This window comes from Malurus melanocephalus, unplaced genomic scaffold (genome assembly GCF_030028575.1).
Source record: "Malurus melanocephalus ecotype Western Australia unplaced genomic scaffold, MMel_1.1 scaffold_169, whole genome shotgun sequence".
In the NCBI taxonomy this organism is placed as follows: domain Eukaryota; kingdom Metazoa; phylum Chordata; class Aves; order Passeriformes; family Maluridae; genus Malurus; species Malurus melanocephalus.
Window position 1 is genome coordinate 1,396,644 of NW_026623401.1, and position 22,233 is coordinate 1,418,876.

General features: G+C 47.0%; 1 protein-coding gene across 2 annotated transcripts in view; it reads left to right on the forward strand.

The window, feature by feature from the left end:
• IGDCC3 (immunoglobulin superfamily DCC subclass member 3) overlaps nucleotides 1-22,233 on the forward strand; it is a 96,853-nt gene that overhangs the window by 3,453 nt on the left and 71,167 nt on the right. For both annotated transcript variants that reach the window (XM_057372321.1, XM_057372322.1), the window contains exon 2: nucleotides 6,621-6,926. In XM_057372321.1, coding sequence (XP_057228304.1) covers nucleotides 6,621-6,926 — 306 coding nt within the window. The remainder of the gene's footprint in view (nucleotides 1-6,620; nucleotides 6,927-22,233) is intronic.

The window sequence follows — 22,233 nt, forward strand, 5'->3', positions numbered from 1 at the left end:
AATATTTCATGCTTTGCCCTCCTGGGCTTCTGGCCCTGGATATTGTCCTTTTATTTAACAAAACAATGCAAGAATCTCCCTCTGCAGATTAAGAATTCCCATTTAAATCAACCAAATAACATTAGTCAGAAACAGGAATAGTCCATTCAAAATTACTTCGAAATCACAAACTTATTTGAACTTTAGTGGAACTTTTAGTTTTACAGAGTTTAGAAACTAATAAATTATGCAGCAGGGCTCATGAAAATCTACCCAAGTCTGCTTATCCAAAAGAATATCCAACATTTTGGTTTTGCAAGAAAATAAAAATAATTGTTTACACATGTTCAGGAGTCATAAGCAAGCATATAAAACTGATGGTTAAGGAGGCAAACATGTCAATAATTGCACTTTAAGAGACGASAGAGGAAAATAGGCAAGTGTGTGAGGAAAGCACAGAGCACACTGATCTGGCCTTGCTATTATATCAGATGTCACTGTTGTATTGCACCCTCCACTCAAGAGCAGCCCAGTCACTTAACAACCCAGACCCACTCTGTGTTGGTAATTTAAAACCAGAGTTTCAGAGCAGAGTCAAGGATTTGCTTCCTAGATTTTTTTGTTGTTCTTGCACATGAGATTGTGTTGATGAAGCTGATGGAAAGTCAGGGGACGCAGGTTGTGAAGAGTGGTTCTGCTGAGCTGTGAAGATGCTTTTGCAAAAGGTTTGTTGCTGCTGAAACCTGAGAGTGCGTGAAAAGGGAGAGAAGAGCTTATGTTTCAAGTCGCTGGTTTTGGAGCCAGCAGGGATCCATGCAGTGCTGGGCTCCTTGAAAAGAACAAGAGGACGCTTTCCTCCATCCTGAATTTCAGGCTGGGAGGTGATAAGGCAGAGGGGGTGTCGGGGAGGAGAGTGCTGAGTTTGCTTTGAATCCTCTGGGTACGATTAAGAGTTTCAAAGTTTTTCATGAGCACACCAACTTCTCCTCCTCTAGAAAGACCTTTCCTTCCCTTTCCTTGCATTCTATCCCTGCCTGCCAGAACTCAAGCTGAAATTCAAGGGTTTGGTGGCAGGGCTGTGCTGTCTGGTGGAGTTTGGCCCTGATGCCAAAGCGCCTGTGGCTCTTTTGGCAGCCTTGTGCCATCATCCCAGCCACTGTCTCTGATCCATAGRCACCAGCACTCACTGCGTGGCCAGTCCACTTCCTGCTGCATCTGTGCAAGCTCCCAWCTGTGGGCACAGCCACCTTTCTGATGCTTTTCGCCGGGGTCGGAGAGTGAAAATGGCTGTTCCCCTGTTCTGCGTTAGAGCAGCCTTGGGGGCTGAAGCCTGGGGGGACCCCAGCTCTGGCACGGCATTTCCCATCGTGGCTGTGCCTTTGCTCTCCGCTTGTGCGTGAGCTTGTTTCCTGCTCTGTGTTTGTGTCGCTGATGCCCTCTGCGGTGAGGCTGTGATCTGGTCAGGGCTGCGAAACACGTGGGGAATGCAAATAACAGCACATCCTACGCTCGGCTTGCTGCCATGCTCTCAGGATGCCTCGCTGTGGATGGAGCTACTGTGGGTAATTAGCTCAGGAAAGGTCTTTGCCCTTTCCAGCTATACCAACATGTTTTATCCGGCCTTCTTTAGAGATGGGGGAGCCCACAAGGACTTGGAGCTTGTCCGGAAAGGCTCTTTGTGCTGTGAATGATTCCAGCTTCCAYGGTGTTCAACAAGCGACCTCCTGGGAGTTACTCGGTCTGGTCTCAAACATCTGAAAATTATTTCGGGTGACTTCTTTGGCTCTTTGGGCAATTTTCCTTCCTCAGCTAAAATCTATGTCCCCAGTGAAGGCAGTGATGCTGGGTGTTTTTGGGCTCTGCATCAGGTGGCTGAGTGGTTGTGTTATCCCTGTCAGAGACCTCCTGCAACCGTTTAATGAGTGGATGTGGTTTATGCTCCCTGATGGAAAAATCGCTTTATATAACCTCCCGTCCAAGAGGAAAGGGAATAAAAAATTCTGAGCTAGTAAACTTTACTGCCAGCAAGATGTGGGGCCTGTTACAGCCTATTCTCCTCTTCTTTAAATGTAAATGTTCTGGATGCCCTAAAGAGCCAATTTGCACTTTACTGCAGTGCAGTGCTTTTCTCCTTAGGGTCTGGGTCAGCCTCAAGGAGATTTAAGAGGGCACCAGCTGGATTTTTAGGCTGCCAATTTTATCAGCCTGAAGCTTGTTATAATCTGTTGGAGAACATCTTTCAGGTCCATATATCTCTTTCTTCCATATCCTTCMATTTGCAGAAGGATTTGAATGAAAAACAACCCACTACTGAAAAAAACAGGAGCTGTTTTTCATGTGCGTAGCCCAACCTGCATCCAGGTTTTTGGTCCTAATATTCGCCTGGATCCCACTATAAAATTCTCTGGTCTTGCGCATCTTCTTTTGGCTTTATTGGAACACAGTACTGGAATGGTTATCCTTGGTGGTGGTTATGCTSCTGATTTATGCTGTGTTGTGCTGGGAATAAACACAGTAAATCAGAAGGAGGCAAAAGCTGTGCTCACGTGAGGCAATTTGCAGGTGGATGTTGTGCTGTTGGTGTGATGAGAAAGGAGCTRGTGTTACTTCAGTCTCACCAGCAGTGCTCCTGATGATGCTGCACCAGGAAGAGCAGGCAGGACCCAACCGCTCCCACAATATTTCGCCTTGCCACGAGCTCAGTCTGGGCCATTGGCAGTTTATTTCATCCCTCTGTGATTAATGTTCCCTGTCTAGAACAGGAGTAATAATRTGGGCTTCATCTGTCAGGACTGCAYGCTCCCAGGGCAGGGATGGCCCTGCTGGCTGTGGGTCTGGACGGGGTCCAGGAGGATGAGCCAGGATGTGACTGAGGTCCTTGGCGGTGGATGTAACTGCTAATTAGAGTGGTGAGATTAGTCACTGAAGCACAGGAGGGAAAGCCAAAATCATGTTTCYCAAATAGGAAAGGGCAATACAGGGGTATAAGCAAGTTCTTTTGAAGCCCTGAATGTGAATCACAGTGTCAAGTAAAAAATAATTAAACTTATTTTTTTTTAAATGTACTTCAAAGCATCTTTTAAGCTTCCCATTAATTCGAAGTTCTTTCTCTCAGTGCTAAATAAATCTCTTGGTTCAAAAGCACAAGTGCTAATTGGTTTCTCTGAGTATGCCTGTCTGCTTGATCAATAGGGGAAGTAGTTTTTGTTAAATATTTGCACATATAGTCACATATTGTATTGCTCAGGGAGATGGTAAATGTTTCTCAAAAGGAGACTTGTAGAATGAGGATTCCAGTAATTTTCTTGTGGCCTTTATGTCAGAGCTAATCACGCCTCCTCCCTCCATCCCTTTGCAGAAAGCAAAGCAGTTTTCCCTCGCGTGCTGCCGGCATCGAGACGAGCGGGCTGTTCAGCTGCCTGCCTGACACCCCAGCTCCAACTGCAAACTCGAGCTGCCACGAGCAGAGTTGTGCAGTTTCTGCCTTGAGCAGGGAGTGGCTGTGAGCCATGCTGCCTCCCAGTCCATTTTGGGGGGTACCTGGGATGTTGTGTGGGGTTAGTGGGGTTTGGATACACAGCCAGCTATTGGAGAGGGATAGGGCTTTCAAACTCCCTGAGTGAATGTGCACAGTCTCAGCAATTTCCTTGCAATCTCTCAATTAATTGCACTTTTACTATTTCCATGTGCCTTTGGAGTGTTGTTTACTTCCAACTTTGCAGCATTATTTCCGTGCCTCACTGCTAACTGCAATCAGTTCTTTATGCTGATGGAGTTAGGTCCCTCTCTCCCACCATTGTCTCCTTATCCTTTCTGTGCTCTCCCTCTGGCTCGGCTGAGCTGACCTCTAGAGCAAACATCAGGAACCTTCTTGTCCTACCATGGAGATTCCTCTGGGAGTGTCTGTCCCTTTGTCTCTCATCCTGAGCATCCTGGGAAAAGAGGGCTCTCTGTTGAGACAGGTGAAAGAGCTTGGCTTCTTCCAAATCCYCAGATGGGATGAACTAAGCTTCTCCTCATACATCTGGTTAGTTGGTCACCTGACCCTGAAACTCCAGGAAAAAGGCAGTGGGATTTTTTGAAGGTCTGATAAGCATCCCATGAGAAAAACCTGAGTTGAATTGGAATTTGAGTACTTCTGGGCACTGCAAGTTGTCTRCAGGTTACAAACCAGTTGCACAGTGTCACGCCTTGAGGCACAGTCGTACTCTTGAGTGCAGCCCAAGGAAGCCCCAGGATCAGTGTCCACCCCTGCTCCTACAAGTGTCCGAGGACACCARTCCTAATTACAGGAGTGTCATCACTCCTGCAGTTCGAGCAGCCTGGAGTGAGGATGCAGACCGAATGTTTATGGAGGCAAACATGATTATCTCCAATCACAGGCCTTAATGATGGTTGTTATAATGACAGCAATTGTGGGAAGGGCCTGTAATTATGTTGATTCTTCCTTTTATTGTACATATAATAATAAGCTGTTTTATCTAAGAGTACAGGGGTGCTGGGGGAAGATGGGGCATTTATTTAATTAGGGATTTTTTTCTGATTGCATGTTAGGCTAAATCCTGAAATCTTCAATTTTTCTGGAGTCAGAAGTCCCTCTTGGCTCAGTATCAGGATGCAAAGGTCCTTATCCTACCTAATTCACCAGAGCACCCACACAGGGAATGGGGCCCCAGCATGGTGTTGAGAGTCTGGCCACTTTGCAGAAAAATGCAGAGCATTCATCTAATTCCTTAATTTTCACCAAAAAAAAGTAATTGATGGGTTTGTGCTGGCTGYAGTCTGACTTGCTGAGAGGACCCCAGGGCTATCTCATAAAAAAGAAGTCACAGTGAGCGATAGATCACYGAGATGGCTGGAGCTAGCCTGACATTTTAAGACTTAATGGGTTAATAAAGTGTGTATTTTAGGTGCCTGTCACTAAGTGGGGTTTGTCCATTCCTTGCACACACTCATACCTTGTTGGCAGTACCTTTGGCCTGGCCCTGCAGTACCACTGCTGTCTTTGTCTGCTCCGTCCATCTGCCTCGGCTCAGGTTGCACTCAATGTTTATCCCCCGTAATCCAATTTAAGTTGCCGTAGAAAGCAGTGGGGATTTACAGAAAGAAAGAAAAAAATCTCACTGGGTTTGCAGAGCAGAAAAGACAGACTTTTTTTCCTTCTCTTTCTTTAGTGTAACTGCCTCTTCTCATTTCTGTTATTCTTAACATGCATTAACAGTCTGCCCTCCACCCTGGTTTTGAGCCTAGTGTGGGGGGATCCTGTGCTTGGTGGGGTCTGTATGAGGGACAGGAATTACAAAGCCTGTGCTGTGGCTGGTGTTTGCCGACAGATATTGCTTGTGTGCATCCCAATTCTGTCGGCAGCTGTGGRGTTGGTCCCCATGAGCCTGTGAAAGAGGGAAGAAGCCATATCACAGAAACCACCCATTGAAGGGCCAATGCACTAGTGAACTGTTRGAAAGGCTTTCTCCATATTTGGATGAAATTACAGTTTTCTTACTCTGCTGGAATTTTTTCACCATTGCTCTTCTTGAAAAAAAAGGGACTTCACCTCCATCCTGGCATTTACAGCCTTCAAATGTTTATATAACTCCTTGGTTGCTTTTTGTCTTTCATGTCTGCATATATTTTGGCCAATCTTTAAGCAATAGTTCTATTTCTGTCATCTTCTGTATTGTCTGATCATGACTATAGGGCAAATTATACTCTCAAAAGGTGTGCTGTGACCAAGTGAAGCATAACATGCCAAAGACACAGTGTTTAAATGTTCTGTTGGCAAAAGAAGTAAATTAGGACATATCTGTGTGATGGGAAGCGAGGGTTTGCCTATTGTTGGTACAAATTCTGCAATAACTTATCTCTCGCGGACATCGTTTAGCGTAATTGCTTTGCAAGAAACCTTTTGTGTGGTTGAGCCGGAACATTGTGCATTTGTATTTTGGTGCTTAACTTGCTCTTCATTAAGGGCTGAATAGCACCATGCTTTGCCTGTTACAGCGTGAGAGAGACCAAAGCGACAGAAGGGCACGGTGTTGCGTGCGAGAGGCAAACAGGCTCCTGCTCTGCCAAGCGGGAGAAGTGTCGGGAAGATGCCGGTGGCAATATGGTCTGAATCGGGAGCTGCTGATCCCCGCTTCACCCCCGCCGGCTGTGCTGCAAACGGGTCTGGGGCATGGCGCAGCCCCTCTCTGCCTGATTATGTGGGGAGAGGAGTGGCTTTCCAGCGCTGGTGTGCACTTCTGCTCCTGGGCTGGGAATGGCTGACAGCCCATGCTTGTGCGAGTTTTAATTGCCTGTTGCTGCACACCTGCAATGGGAAGTGAAGAGACAATCTTCAGGGGAGTACAGAGTGAAGCTGGGGTTTGACAAGCTGCTGGAGGGGTGTTCCTGCCTGTCCTCTTCACTGCAACCTCCAAAGGCAGCCTTGAAGGACTTTGCCTGTGTTTGTGCTTTTAGAAGTTGCACCTGAGGTTCTGAGAGCAAAGCCTTGGGAGGCAGAATGTGGCCATGGATTTTGTGTTTTGTGTTTCTCCTTGTAGCCCATTCAAAATGTTTCCATTATCYCCTGTTTCCTGCCATAGCAGTTTACTCTTGCTCCTGGACATGCTGCTGACTCTGTCCTACTCTCTTCATTTTAGATTTTGGCCGCTCCTCTGAGCTGGCATTCGTTGTGGAGCCTAGTGATGACATAGCTGTGCAGGAGCAGCCCTTGATCCTCTACTGCCAGGTGGAGGGCATCCAGCCCATCACCATCACATGGCGGAAGAATGGAGTGATGATTGTGGACAGTGAGAATGCCTTCATGTTGGCCAACGGGTCTCTCTACGTCTCCCGCTTCCAGAGGGTCCGGGGAGATGGTTCCTCGGATGAAGGCGAGTATGATTGCATGGCACAGAACCACTACGGGCTCTTGGTGAGCCGGAAGGCAAAGATCCAGGCAGCGAGTAAGTACGGGCACTGTCCCATCCCCACCTTGCAGGGCAATCCCACAAGGGGCTTTGTTGGGAAGCAGGAGGGCAGTGTGGTGGGTGCTTGGTTTTCATGGAGGGGGGATTAGAGAGAGGAAAGAGAAAAAACCTGGAGCTGGTGTCAAAATCTGGCTGGCATCTAATCTGTGTAGCTGTCCTAGTGTGAAAGAAGAGCTCATCCGTTTTCTTGGGGTGAAAACTAAAAACCACTTTGTAACAGTAAATGCTCTGTGTTGGTGGTGTAAGTTACATTAAAATCATGTGGTGAAGTAGTCTGTGGTTTGTGTATCTCCTGCGGTGAGTTTGGAAGCCCCTTTGCTGTACAGCACAGCTGGGCTCTGCTTGGCAGGCAGTGCTTCCCAAACCATAGGCAAAGACCTCCTGAAGGTCATGGTATCTTTYATTTTGTTATTTAATGCTGGCAGTGTAGAGGCAGCAAGGTCTTATTTACTACCCGGCGTGGCTGTGCCTTTGGGGGCAAGGCTAACAACACCAGACAGATTGTCTGATGGGGGAGCCTGSAGGAGGAGAGATGAAAATGTCAGGAGTGAATGAAATTTAAAGGTGGGGGAGGAAGAATTCTAGGGCAGGCTGTGACTTCAGCCCTGCACACTACCTGGCTTTAGCCCTTGGCGTTGCCCTGGCCAGAGTGGTTGGTCCTGTTGGGTCTCCTGATTCTCTCCTGTCAGCTCTGGTTGCTGTTGGTTTTTGTCCCAGGACTGATGACAGAGCCTGGGGGTCATGGTGGTTTCTGTACCTGTTGTGTTGGTGGCCTGCTTTGCTCACAGACTGTCTGGGGGCTCTGGGAGTGTGACCACTCATCCTTTTTGCAGTCAACCAGAAGCTGTTGTGGGGTGTAATTTCTATGTGAGTGTGGGGATGTGTGTGTGGTATGGCTGCGAGACCTGGCGGAACACTGCTTCATTAAGTTCTGCTGAAGGGTTCTTCAAATTGTTTGGGAGATGGCCTTCTGCTCKTCTTTCTGTGCAAGTCACTCACTTCTGTTGCATTTGTAAATATCACCATGATTTTTTGATGCAAAGCAGGAAAAGTCTTAGGAGAGTCTGGGCTTGAGGTCCCCTGTCTGCATTTCCCAAACTGGGGGGCCTTTTGGAGCACTGCCGCCCRCTCCCTGCAGCGCCAGGGCCGGCTGGCAGCCCACCAAGGGAACACTCCAGCCCTTGTGTATAACAATTCCCAAGTGCATGAAGTGGCCATCTGCAAACCTAGCTTTTCAGGAGTGTAAGAAGTGACATTGTCCAGGAGCCAAGGGCTTTGGGGCCGTGCCAGATTAGCAGCTGGATCTCAAACTTGTCAGTCTTGTGGTGCTAAACCTTGGAGCACTTTTGGTGAACAGCTCTGGCATTTATGAGCTGGAAGCCGACTGGTGCATGAGCACAATGCCAAACTTCTTGCACCTGTAAACTGGAGACGTGAGAGGCTGAGGCATTACCTTTGGGATTGTGGATTGTCAATAAACACTGTTATCTTGGCTCTTGCATCAATATGTATGTGATGTGCTGTCTGTCCCTGAATAGCGTCTCCTTTTGTGTCCATAGTTTCATATGAATCAATCGTGTTGAAAATGCTCTGGACTCTATTTGGTCTTCAGGCTTGGTTTGTTGCCAGCCCTGAGAAGAGGTCTGGGTGAGGCCAGCACAAACAGGGGGGCCCCCAGCCTTGATGCCACAGGTGCTTGCGGATAATGGGAATAAAACWGGATGTTGTGGCCAAATGTAACCTGCTGCTCAGGGCAAGCTCCCTTGCTGTGCCTGAGCTGCAGGAGCACACACTTGCACTTAGGACTCTGCATAATCATAGATKAAATCCTCTGAGAATGAATCACAGTTGTACCCTGAGCCCCCAAGTCTCAGGTTGGTTACACACAAGAGACAGTGATTTTCCTTSCTCCAAGTCCCAATCAGCAAGTCAAAGGAGAGGGGTAATTATCCCCATTTTAGGGACCTTTGCATGAAGGAATGGGTGCTGGCTGCCTGGAAGGGAAAAAAACCCAAGTGCTAAGCAGACCTTTGCGAAGCAGAGTAAATACTGCCGGTGGGTAAACCCTCATCCCAGTGCTGATCTCTTCTTCCCTCTGAGCCTGACATCTGAACACAAAAGCAAAGGAGAAATAAAAACCTTTCACAAACAAAAATCTTGAAAGTTGATCAAGGCCGTGCTACTGAGGAATAAAAGAGATCTGACAGARCGGAGCCCCTCGAGAGCTCTGTTGCACTTTTCGCTGTCTTCAAAGGCAGGCTGTTAGTCTCATATCACCGTTACAGACCCCGGCTTTGTATTATTGCTTGGAATATAATCTTCTTGGCTTGGAGGAATGTACATATTTGCATTCAGGAAATGTGGGCTGGATATCATATTTTTATGTTTCAAATTTACTTCAACACTTGGCATTGAGTAAAATTTAACTGGAAGAATATGGTGCTCTCAGCCGCCGTGCRTGCGGCCCTGATGGGCTCAAGGTGCTGGCAGTTTCCTCATGGAGYGGGTTCATCTTGAACCCTTCCTCCTAAAAATAAACTCATTAAATTTTTTTAATTAAATTCAGGGGTGTTTCTGTATGTTGCCATTATTAATCAAAGATACTCAGCAGAAGGAAGGGATCCTTGGCTGGTTTGTGGATTGGCTGGTCAGGTGTGAAATACATTGATAGTGTTTTTGAAGTGTAACTTTGTTTTGAACAAGCACAAGTGTGCAAGAAGCTTACGCATGACTGAGCTGAGTGTGGAGGCCCTCAGGATTTCTACCCTCTGCCTAACGCCCCGATTGGAATCCTTTCAGTTGCTGTGTCTGTTCAAACTCTGCTGTATTAGTTTAAAAGGTTTGGAATGCAACATGTTTTTATAATCTGATCAGGTTATTGAATGCAGATCTTTTCTGTCTCCCAATGACAGTTTCATAATTTTGCATTACTCTGAGCTGTCTTAATTAAAATCAGTTTCATAGTCAGTGCTCTCTGGAGGCAGCACTTGGCTGTGTTTTCACAGGTCTCTGAGGAGCCGGATTTCCCCTGTGCGTGCCAGAAGCTGAACATGCTTTGGCTCTCTATGGATGAAGATACTCTCAGAGCCATTGTAACATCCAGAGTCCACTCCTCTGGAAGGCAGCCTCCCCAGAACACAACCACCTTTCTTCTCATCACCACCCTTTGCTTGACTTGGCCTTACTTGATCTGATCATATCGTCTCAGGGCACTTCCAGCCCTTTTTGCCGATGCTGTAATTTGATGGACCTGGCTCCACATCATCATAAATCACAGCCCAGCCAGTGGAGTAAGACCCATTGATTATATCACTCAATAACAAGCAGTTACCACTAATTGGAAATCACCATCAAACTGGGTATCGGATCAGGCTCTGCACGTATCCCGCCTGAGAGTAGCAATTTTCCCTGTTTGATCTGATGCTTAAAAAAAAAAAAATAGGAAAGAGAGGAATTAAGTCAATGGTGCAATTTAGAGCCAAAGAGATTTCTTAAAGTTTGGTGAATTGGTCCTGCCCAGTATTTGAAGTACTGCAGGACCTGATAATAGCTCTGGACAGATCTGAGCTTGTAAAGACAKTTTCTTTGTCATGTCTTGCTGTAGGGTGACTGGTTTGTAGTCAAGCATAGCAGCACACATCCCTGTGCCTTTTTCTGCYCCCTGACCCCCTTTCCTTCTGCATCCTGTGTCAAATCCTGCTCCTTCATCCCACTGTGTGTGGTTGTCCATGGCACTTACCCTGCCAGCAGGAGGGCAGGATTGATAGCTTGGGCAAGGCAGATGTTGTGACTCCTCTCTGCATTGATCCCTGCAGACAGCAGCTCCTCTCACTCAGCCTGGGGACAAATATGCTGTCCCCACAAACACACTGGCCACTGTGACCTCAAGGCCAAAGGTCTTCAGGTCATCGGCAAAATATAGAAGTGGGGAGGGCTGGTGCATATGCAAACTGGYAGGTTGGTTTCCCTGCCAAGCTGTGTGGCTAGGGGAGGAGGTTGGGAATCACAGGGATTTTAAAGCAGCAAAGATCTTCTCATCGTTTCAGCTCCTCTGCACAGAATATATTCAGGGTTTAACCTGCAGCCCCCTTTCCAGGCTCTGGGGTGGTGGGAAGAGCTGCTGAGCCCAAATAATGGCAGCATTTATAAGAGTGTAGAGACAAGAAGGAAGTCTAAAAGGATTAGGGAGAGACAAAGGGGGCTGATTATTTTATGGGTCACAATACAAGGCATTAGAGTGAGATCACAAAGGGATGTAATTACAAAAGAAGGCCATACTGGGGGGGATCAAACCAGGATTAGAGTGGGAAATGTTTTTACACAGTTTTGTTCCACTCATTATGAAGTTAGCATTTTAAATTAAGGTTTAAATAAGGTGGCACCAAAGTTGTCACCAAGGTATTTCCTGGGCAGTACCACTGTTTGGATGCAGATTTTGAGTCTCAGCTCAAAACATCAACGCAGACCTTAAACRCGTGGGTTTGCTGTTGGTTTCTCTTGTGCTTGTACAGTATCTGTGTTGTCAGCAGAGCCCTGCCTATGGCTTGTGCTTAGGACAAGTTAACCTGTTTTGGCAGCTGGAAGTGGGATACCTTTGTCACTCCTTGATTTACTGGTGCAAAACGTGCTGGAGGTAAAGGTATGCCCTGGTGTCTATTACAGCTCTGGAGACATATTCCTTTTACTCCCAGGAGCTCTTTTGCATTTTATTTCATTTAACTCTTGGCATTACATGCCAAGTTTCCTCCATCCATAAACGAGATTTCACCCCCATCCCCCTCCCCCRTTGTGGTTCTGCTCGTATTTACTTCCCTTTCTTCTCCAATGCTGAGCAGAAGGGCTCAGCCCTGGTGCCAGTGGTGTTTCTATATTGTCTGTGCTCTGAATGCTTATGGTAAGCCTAGAGCAAATTCTGGGCTTGCAGCAGTGGGTCTCAGRGGGGAAAAATGCCCATGAGGAATTACTAAAGGAAAAAAAAAAAGGAAAGCAAAAGAAATTAAGCAAAGCAGAAACACTGAGAGGTTTCTAGGAGATGGATATGATGGGTGAGTGGGTTATTTCCCTCCATCAGCTCTTTTGGCTGCCCCTAGGACATGCTGGTTCACGTGATGCTGCCTCTCACATCTGTACTGTTGCAGTAGYTGGCCCTGTGTGTGCTGCAAAACAAATGCACAAATATAGGAGTCACTGGGGGAAAATTGGAGAGATTTGACTGGGAATTTYAGTAGATTTGCTGGATTAAAAGAGTTTGTCACTTACCACCCACTGCATTTCAGTGTCTGCAAGTTATAGCRAGGATTCATCCTGAGACTTGAGCATTTTATAAGACCATATTTCTTTTGGCTGTTCATTTCTTAGCAGTGTGATAGTTACTTAAATATCATCTTGCACTTCTTTCCAAGGCTTCTAACGTGGATGCGCCAACCTTAGCTCCAGCAGCGTTATCTCTCATACAGGGGGTTCGCACTGCAGGCAGTAATGTCACTTAGTCATTTATAGAAAGCTCAGGGGAAATATATCAGAAGAATTTCATTAATGGCAGCACTGTTGAGTTATTTGTCTCAATTAACTCTTGGAGTACAGCTGAGGAAGTTCTTACATCTCTGCAGCCTGCACCTGCAGRATGAGGCAGTTTTCTACCTGCTCTTTTAACATGGGGTGAAGCTCTGTGATACCTACATGGCCAGCCCCGTGTGCTTGTACCCTGCTCATCCCTCTGTCTGCTGCTCTGCTCCAGCCTCTCCTCAAAGTATGGGGCCACTTTTCTGGGGTATTTTGTTCAGGAGGGCAGATCTCCACTCTATTTGGTTTTTACTCTCATTTTGCTTTACAAGGATCCCAATTGGCCATGGTGTGGCCACTGACATTCAGGCACCTGATGAGCCTCAGTTTCCCTTCTCTGAACCCAGGATGTGTTTACTGTCAGTGCCGTGATTTGCACACCCTCGTGAACACCTGGAGGGCCAAGGTGCTGTTTTGTGTTTATCAGGGACCCAGGTTAGGTGGCAGTGGTGTTTTGTCAGTGCTGTTGCTTTCCTGCGTGGGGTGCATGGTCCTGGGGCCAGGAGCTCAGGTGAGAGAGGAGCTGCTTTTCTGCTGCTGTTCATTGGCAACACTGTGAGTAGGAATCAGTTTTTGGGGGCATTTGACCAGGCATTTGACCAATCAGTGCTTTTGATCTAGTGAGTAACCACTGAGACTGGGATTTGAGGACCCTGCTTTGAATGTTTGGGGCCTTTGAGTGCRGTAGTGATATGAGCAAGGTCAGACCTCACAAATCCCTTCTTGTGTGGGTGAATCCCTGCGCAGGTGCCAAAGCTGCTTTCCCAGGGCTGGCAGGATGGGACCTGGGAGAGATGTCAGCCAGAGCTTCCTGACATGAAGGGATGCTGGATCTGAGCTCCATGCACCTCCTCTTCCACTCTGGTTTTTGGTTTTCCCACCACTGCAGCCCTGTTGCTGGGAAGGGAGTCAGCTCCCACTCCTCCTAGGCACAGCATATGGTTTTCAGAGAGGTTCTTGCTTTAAACCCAATTTTACAGTTGGGTTGACTGAGGCAAAAGGAGGTCAAACGATTCGCCTGAGGTCACCCAATAAGTGGCTCAGATTAAATCTCAACCCACGACGCTGCCCGTTCCCAGCGCTGGCTGTGCTGGCCGGACCAGATGGCCTCCTGAATGCGGCGTCAAGATCCTCGGCTTTTTCCCCACCTCATTGTTCTCCATTGTGGGCTTCTGAATGCAGGACCTTGAAAGTGAGAGTCATTTGGATTTGCCGAGTCCAAGTTATTCTGTTCAATGCYGTGGATTTGCAGCAGAGGGTTTAAACGTGCTGTTTGCTACTGAGGTTGGAATTTTGCAGAGATTTACCTCTGCTTTAGTTTTTTGAGTTAAAAYTCTCTCTGCCTGACCAGCTAAAATTGTTCCCTTACCCTTTCAGCTGGTTCACTGACTGCAGGGCTACCCTGTCTTTGTAACTGTGCAAATTTGTCCGTAGGCCTCTTGGGTCCTGATCCCTGGGATAATTCCCCAGCACCATATCATTCTGGTCTGTTTGCGCAGTTTGTTTCTTTGCCTTRGTTTGGTTCTGGGATCACACAAAGGGGTCAGTGCAAGGTGATGCTGGATGGACAGTGTCATGTGTTTACCTCTGGGAATCTGCAGACTCTTGTGTTTGCTCTGAAAATGCAGGTGCTGACATCTCCCTCCTGATCATTTTAAAGATGAGCTCCATTCTTGCTCTTCAAGCTAAGGAGCAGCCTGGAAAAGTGCATCTCYGTAACCTCTGTTAGAAAGCAGGTGTGCAAATCCTTGGGATTGGGACATGCAGAGCAGAGACCATCTGCCCATGAAGCAGCAGTGCTTGGGTGCCTGGGGCAGACTGCAGTTCTTGGGGAAGGGGGGGGTTCTCCTGCACCCACACATCCTGCATCTCACCATCCAAGGGAGGGCCTGCACTCCTGCGTCACTCACATGCCTCAGTAAGTTGGCACCTCTTGACCATGCCTTGATTAATGGTGTTTTTTTGTCAGTCCTAAGAGGCCCCATTATGTCCCTTTGATGCTGCATTTTGCACTTACCACTGTCACTGAGCTCAATGACTAATTTTCACAGGTCACAGGAGAGGGACAATGGATCAGCCCACATTTGGAAGAAACAAATGAAATTTTGCTGCAACTGAGAGCACTAATTAAGAGTGAGGATCAATTTGGGTGTACAAAAGAGATAGTTTTAGGCTGCTGGTGTGTAAATGAGTGGCGGTGTTGCAGTAGCAGAAAAGGTTCAGTGTGTGCATACTTTAGCTGCAGCATTGTACTCCGCTGCATTTGATCGATTCTTCTTATTCATTGAGGAAAAACCAAGCGTTTTCCTGCCTGCTGTGCCTGGGAAGGGCAGGGACAGCAAACCTGCCAGATCAAGTCATGGCTGATCCCTATGAGATGTTTTTGGCCAGGAGCAGGAGCTTGTGTTTCTTTGATTGCCTTGCTCATCTTGGAGCATGGCACTGCAGGTTGGCTGATGGCTTTTGAGTGCAGTGCATGGCATTTCCTACTCAGCTCTGTGGCCAGGATGATGCCCATTTTCATCCCAAGCCATAGCTCACTCTACCAAGGATTGCACTATTTGCTGAGACTCAGGAACACTGATTTGGAGGTGTCAGAAAAGGAACTGACACAGTGAGCTTCCATCAAGGAGAATGTCATGGACACAGAAAGGAGGACAAGGAAAGCCAAGACTGYATAAGCTGGATTCATGGCTTCACTAAGCATTGCTGAAGTCCRATTCAAGCTTTCCCAAGTCTTCACATACAACAAGAAATCAGGGCTAATGTGTATTGGAATGAGCTGGGTGCAAATATCCAGGTGCCAGGCTGTGCCAGTTAAAATTAYTTTGCAGTTGGTTTTGGTAAAATTGTGTCTATTTTTGATTGGCATTGCCATGGGCAGAAAGGTAGGACTATCAACTGAAGCATTCTTTTGCCAAGAGGGTTCTCTGGGGCTTACGAGGTTCCCATGAAGCAAAGCCTAAATGAATTTGAATCCAAACAGATTTTTGGTACTGAACAAATCTCCAAAATGATCAAGTAGAAGCAGCGGYCTCTCCTATTTTGTTATTTGTGGGTGTTTTCCCATAACCATAGTTTTCTCTCCAGCTCAGCATCTTCCCCAGAGGACAGTGGGACATTCAGCCTCAGTCCTGGGCTCTTGTGGTGATATTGCCCTGAATGGCCAAGCAGTGCAAGCACATCCCTTTGGGCCCCTGCATGGCAGCTGTCTGAGGTGAGGGCTCATTCCAAGGCACTTTATTTCCTCAGAGCAGCATCCATGTGCAGCTCACCATAGTTTCCCACGGCAATGTGTAAAGAGGTGGGAGGGAAAGTCCTGACTGCATCTTTCATTAGTGATCCTAATGCTCAGGGGAAGAGACAGGGCCCCAAGGGGGTCAGCTTGAACTGTCACTCAAAAAAAAAAAGAAGGGGAAAGAGAAGAAAAAGTCTTCACATGCTGGACCAGCCATTGGAAAGATGACAGCAGAAATAATCCTTTCTTAAATGCTTTTTTCATGACCAAAGAGCAAACAGCTTCCTTGTCCCTTGGGACATCCACAGGTACTCTAGACCTTCAGGAGGGCTCAGGCTCTGCAGGCACCCACTGCCTCTAAATGGCAGGGACTGGTCAAAATCCTAAATACAGAGCTTGGGTTCTACACTTAAAGGATCCAGACTTGACTGTTTGGCCAAAGCAGTGTGGTGGCCTATGCCTTGGAAAGCCTGGCTCTTGCCACTGATCTCAGGCAGCTGTCCCAATACAGCTGTATCTCTAGGAATTAGGGATGGTGGCACTGATCCTCCCCAGATCTCCCCATCCCCATTGGGTTTGGGGTCCCACTGCAAGCACACTGCCCTTGCCAAGCTGGTGCAGGGGGCCCTCGCCCCACTTGAAGCTGTCAGAGCTCATTACCAGCASAGGCAGCTCCTTCCCACCGCAGTGGGGCCGGAGAGGCCGAGTGCCTCGGGGCGGCTGCTCGGCGCTGATTGCTCTGTGCCTAATCGGGGCTGAGGAGTTGGGGCACTGCGTGGACCTCACGCCGCTGCCAGCTGTCGATTTTCATGAGCCTCCTGGCTCTTAGTTCTGAGACCTTTGAGCTTGTACCCAACCATCCGGGAACCAGCCAGAGGGATYAGAAGTTCTTTTATGGGAAGGCACAAGTCCCTGCATCATAAATTCRTATGTAAAAGCCTCTTAGAGATGGAATTTTAAAAGCCAGCATGGTGTAGGTGCACAGGAGGTGTTTGTGTTGCTGTGTTGGGGAACATGTATGAGCCTTTCTACTTTAGAGAGTGGTTTGCATGTGTTTGAAGCACCTCAATGATTCACACTGCTGCATCCTGTGGGGAAAATGGATTTGTTCTCCTACAGCTCCCTGCCCAAGGGGAGCCTGCTTAATTTTTCTTTTRCTAACTAGGTTCTCCCAAGAATGAGAGATTACCTGATCTTCCAAAAGCATTTCCAATGTGCGGAGAAGTCTGGATGACTCACAACTTTTAATTAGCTCTCCTGACGGAGGCAAGGATCCCTCCCTTTCTCCCTCCTTCCCTAACAGAGAGGTGGTGATTAGAATTACAATGAAGATAATCCAAACTGTATGTGTAGGGTTTTCAGTAAGCGGAGAACAAAGCAGGACATCCATCTGGTGAGTGTGAGCCCATAATACCTTTCTGCTCATTTCTCCAGTGCAACAGGAGCTGCTTGGGACGGAAGCAAGCTCATTATTTTGGAAAGGCTTGCTGACATGCAGAGCGGGGCTCGCTTGTAATCTCCAAGGCACTGAAACCACTGCTCAGGAAGGAGCATTGCTTTTAATTTTAAGTCTACCTTTGTGTTTCTCCTTGTTAAAATCTGCAGCGATGAGGGATACCAGCCTCTTCTGAGCCTGTCCTTAATTAGTGTGTGAAAGAGAGATGCCCTTAGTTTTAGCAAGGCTAATCAAAGCTGTAAGGGAGTTTTAAAAGGCTGCCAAGCTAAGCCTGTCCTGTGCAAACATTCCAGCAGCATTAACTGGGGACAGCCTCCTTTTGGAGTGATGCTATTTTCCCTCTTTTTAAAATCTTCTCTGTGTTTGACAGAGCTCCTGCCTCAAAACTTCAGCTTCCCTTTGTGTCCTGTCTTTTCGGTGGGACACTCTCCTGTGCCATGGGATTGGTTTTCTCATGCTGTGCCCTGCAGCATGCAGGGAAGAGGCAGAGTTAGAGAAAAGCAGTGYTGGGCCCTCAGCCACGGTGCTACTGTGCTTTACGGTCAGCTGGGTTTTGCCAGGCTGCTCCAGCACGGAGAGAGGATGGGTGCACTGTGAGAAAGGAACAACAAAAAGCCGTTGTGGAGGAGCAGCCGGTGCTCTGAGCTGCCGCTCGCCGCCATGCCGACAGYGCAACGCATGCCTCGACTCCTGCCATGGCAACAAGTTCATCCTTAGGCCAGGACAACGCTTGGCTGCAGCGTGGCTAAGCGGTCAGGAGCCGGCCCAGCCTGTGGCATCCCCAGCAGGACCCAGGCACACAGGAGGGATGGGGTGAGGTTTCATGCCTGCAAGGTGCAACTCCCTACCCCAAAAGCACAAGAAAGCTGCAGGGAGATCCTTCTGAGGTCACAAGCTGGGCAGCACCCATTTGTGGAGTCATGATGGCTCTTGCCCTCTGACACAAAGAGCTCAGGACAGAAGGTGGAGAGCCCAGGTCCAAGGAAATGTTGGCCAAACACAAGGAATCCGTTCCTCTTATTAGTGTTTTAGGCACTAAAGATATCCCCGCTGCGTACCAGGGCTAGCCACACATTTGCTTGGAAGGAAATGTCTTTCCAAGCCGGGGTGCTGTGCCGAACTTGCCGCGGGCAGCCCCGCGCGAGCCAGGCGTGCCGGTGGAGTGCAGCTGGTGCGGCTCAAAGGGAAAAATATGATCAGCTGTTGAATGGCAGAGATTTGAGACGTCACGCCAAGGCTTCGCTTTTTGATTTTGCGAGGCATGCTGTGAAATTCATAGGTGGAATTTTTCTAGGGAGCTGCTTTGCTTCCTGTAGGAAAAGTGAGGTGGAAAAGTGGAAAATAAATGATGTTCTGCATTGACAGCTTCCAGCATTAAAAACCTGGTCTGAGCTGTCTTTTCACTCCCAAAAGCATAGCACTTGCTCTGGGCTCTTGATATTAAAAAATAAGAAATTATTATTTCCTTTAGGTCACCTATTGGCTTTTAGCTGATGCGCTTAAGAAATGTTTCTGGCATTTGTGATTCATGAGAAAAAAAGAAGCTTGAAAACATCTCGCTTTTAGCATAACGAGAGCTAAGGTTGACAGAACTGTGAAATCCTGAAAGTTGGGGCTTCACGGCATTGCCAGACATCAGAAGGTCCTTGATGACATGATGAGAGCTGGGAAAGCTGAATAAACTGATGAGCTTCTTCCATTCTGGTCCCTTGTCATGTAAATAGGCTCCAATCTGCATGTCAGATCCCTTGGGGAAAGGAGTGTAATAACATTAAAAATAAGGCAGCAAAACCCCCAAGGTGTGTGTGTGTGTGTTAGCAATCTTTAAACAGGCAAAAAATATGCTTGGAGGAGTTTGGATGGGGTGAGAGGGCTCCTCGTTAACCGCTCTGTTTCGAATGCAAAAAGGTAACTGCCGTGGCTTTAAAGAAAGTACTTTAATGCTACATAAATATAATTGCTTCGATGAAATGTCTTTAGCCTCCTGAGGGAAGTTGTAGTCTGTAAGYCTTTAGATATGAATGGACGACTCTGTAATTGCTATTGTTTCGGAGACACATTAGGAAGGCCTAATGCTGATCATTCCTGGCATGTTGTGGAAGCGGAGTAATGGCAATCGCAGGCAGYGGGCAGGGAGAGGGGATTAGTATGCATTTTGCAGGATGAAAAACTGACAAACGCTTCAGGACTGGAAGTTTTTCTCCTAATTAGATTGTGGGCTTGCAAATTGTATTTGATTTTTTTTTTCCATTCCCCTTTTCCTGCTGATATGCAGAGTGAAGGTATCTAATTCCTGGCAATTTAGGCTTTGGATAATAAGCTTGAAGGCAACATCTCAGAGGAGTGTAGAATTGATGGGTTAGTATTTCAGCTGTGGTTAATGCAGTCTTCTGATTCTGACAGGGTCCAAAACAGCTGTTTCAGAGAAAAGAGCAACATAATGGTATTGAGAATGAGTATTTTTTACTTTAAAAAAAATCATTAGTTAAACATGGGATATTCTGGTGCATGGGTTGTGCTTCCATCTCTGGACTGGGAGCAGCTAAGTTTAAAAAATCAGAACCTTGGCTTAGAGATGATTCCTAAGAGATAATTTGGGTTGTGTCCTAGTTTTGGAGACTGTAAACATCCTATTTTCCTGGTTTTCATCCCAGGATAGGGCCCAGAAAGGCTAGCAGACTGCTCTGGCATGGTAAGCTACTAGGCAGGAGCTGGAAGACCTTATCCTATCCTAGCAATTCTGGCTTTGGTGGCATTTTTCCTGAAAAGAAGTGAACCCAGGGCCCTGGGAGGCAGCAGTAGGATGCTTTTTCCTGCAAGAATATCTGTCAGGTAGTAGCCAAAATAGAGGTGAATTTCTGGCCTTGGGTTGTATGAGTGTCTTCTCTACAATGCTGGTCTCACACCATCCCATGTGCAGCTCCAACTTGTTTTCTGAAGTTGGTTCCAAAATGTTTGGGAGCTGCTATCCAAAACACCTGGAGAGAGGGCCTGGAAAGAACTCTTCTGGGGACAAACCAGAAGAAATAGGGTTAGATTCTTCATTGTTGCTCTATCCTTGTGTAGGGACTGATACAAATATCCTCATCTCCACTGCACCATGAGCATCCTGGTACAGAACAGAAAGTTATAACTTAGTGATGATTTCCCCTGAATGCTGAGCCTCAAGTGGTAAATCTTGGTCCTACTTGGGATTTATYTTCATTCTGGAGAATTTTACTGCCTTCAGAAACTTCAATTAGAAGAAGGGATCTTTTGGCTCTAAACAGTTTGGTTTTAAAGAATTGTTTTTTTCCCCAGGGACTTTTTTTTTAAAAATGAAAATGAGAGGAATCATGTAATCCTTGACATACAATAGATTGTCCCAGATTAATAACACACTATTTTTCACAGTGAACATGATCCTGTCCTGCTGTAATTTACTCTCCATCCTRGCRTGCTGTTAATTAGGATGAATACTTRAGTGAAAACTCCACATACGGCCACTGCCAGGTTCCATAATAAGTTGCCCCAAAACCATGAGGAACGAGCGGTAGTGAGTCAATGTAAATCCCGACATAAATTGACTTTTTGTGTCCTGGCAGTGCTTGGCTGAAAGCCAACGACAATAAGAGCCCAGCGTGCCAGAATTCACAGGCAAATAACACTTTTCCACTAGAGCATCCTTACGAGACACCCTCCCAGCAGCCGTCCTTCCTTCCTGCCACTCATTCCCTTGTGTCCAAGGAGGCTGTCGAGGCGGTGAGYGAAACATCTCGGTGTTGTGACGGGGTGTGATGAAAACATGAGTGACAGAGTGACATTTTGACAGCCTGACTTCAGGTTCCTACTGCAAATGTAAATACATTCATTTGAATCCAATTTACACAACTAGGAGTTTTTAATGGAAAATAAAGCGAGGGTTGCTTAAAGGTGACTTTTTGGGATTTTAATCCAGAGTGTTTGTGGACTTCTTAGTGGGTTCAGGTGCAAATTTCCATGGCATTGTGAAGTTTGAAGTGGTCTCCATCCCCTTTGCTCCAGTCATGTGTTTTTGTATCAAATTGCTTTGTTTTCTCCCAGTTTAATGCTAATCTCTGTCTGATTTGAGAAATGTGGTTCACTAAATGTACCTATTGAGCAGCTGATAAAATTGAACTGCAATCCCATCCTCAAATCAAGGGCTCTTTAACAGCCAATAGTCCATTTTATCTTCTTTTCTAAGGGATCTAATCTGTTGCTCTTTCTGACTTGGAGGGTTGCTGTGTTTTCGCTGGAGAAGAGTCACTGAGTGTCGTGTCAGGTGGGAACAAGAATGGCTGAATTGCTCTTCAAAGTGTGATTTATTTAGACAGTCTTGGCACCTTGGGGATGTCTTACTCCTTGGTGCTCCTTGTAGTAATTCCTCCCTGAGATTTGGGTGAGCAGTGCTGGAAGGTGCAAGTTCCTACTGCAGCAATGATACAGCTGAGCCTCAGTAGCAGGTGGTGAGATGATCCCCTGCATGACAGCATAGTGGGGATCCACTTTGGATGCAGAACTCTTGTTCTTTTGTGGTCTGATTGCAGCACTGCTCTGGTTCTTTTCCAGGGCCTTTTTCTTCCTGGTTTTCTCAAACAGATGCTTTTGTCTCTTCTGTGGTCCTTGGAGAAGCTGTGTAACTCTTGATGGCTGCAGTATTTTGGGTAAAGCATCTTGGCCAAAGAGACTGARGGAATGAGATGGACCATGGCCAGATATGGCAAAACCACAGGAAACTGAAGCTCACTTGAGGCCAGACCCTTATCCATGTTTGGCACACCAGAGCAGGATGTGGTGTCTGGTGGCCCCCACAAGTGTGGGCCCAAATGGACAAATAGATTGGACTCAGCACYAGTTCTCAAAGGGGCCATTTACGAAGGAGGGTTTAAACAATATTAGGAAAAAATTCTAAGTGGAAAGGGGTATCAAGCATTGGGGTAGGCTGTCAGGGAAGAGATGCAGCCACCATCCCTGGAGGGATTTAAAAGTCATGTAGATATGGCACTTGGGAACTTGGTTAATGGTGG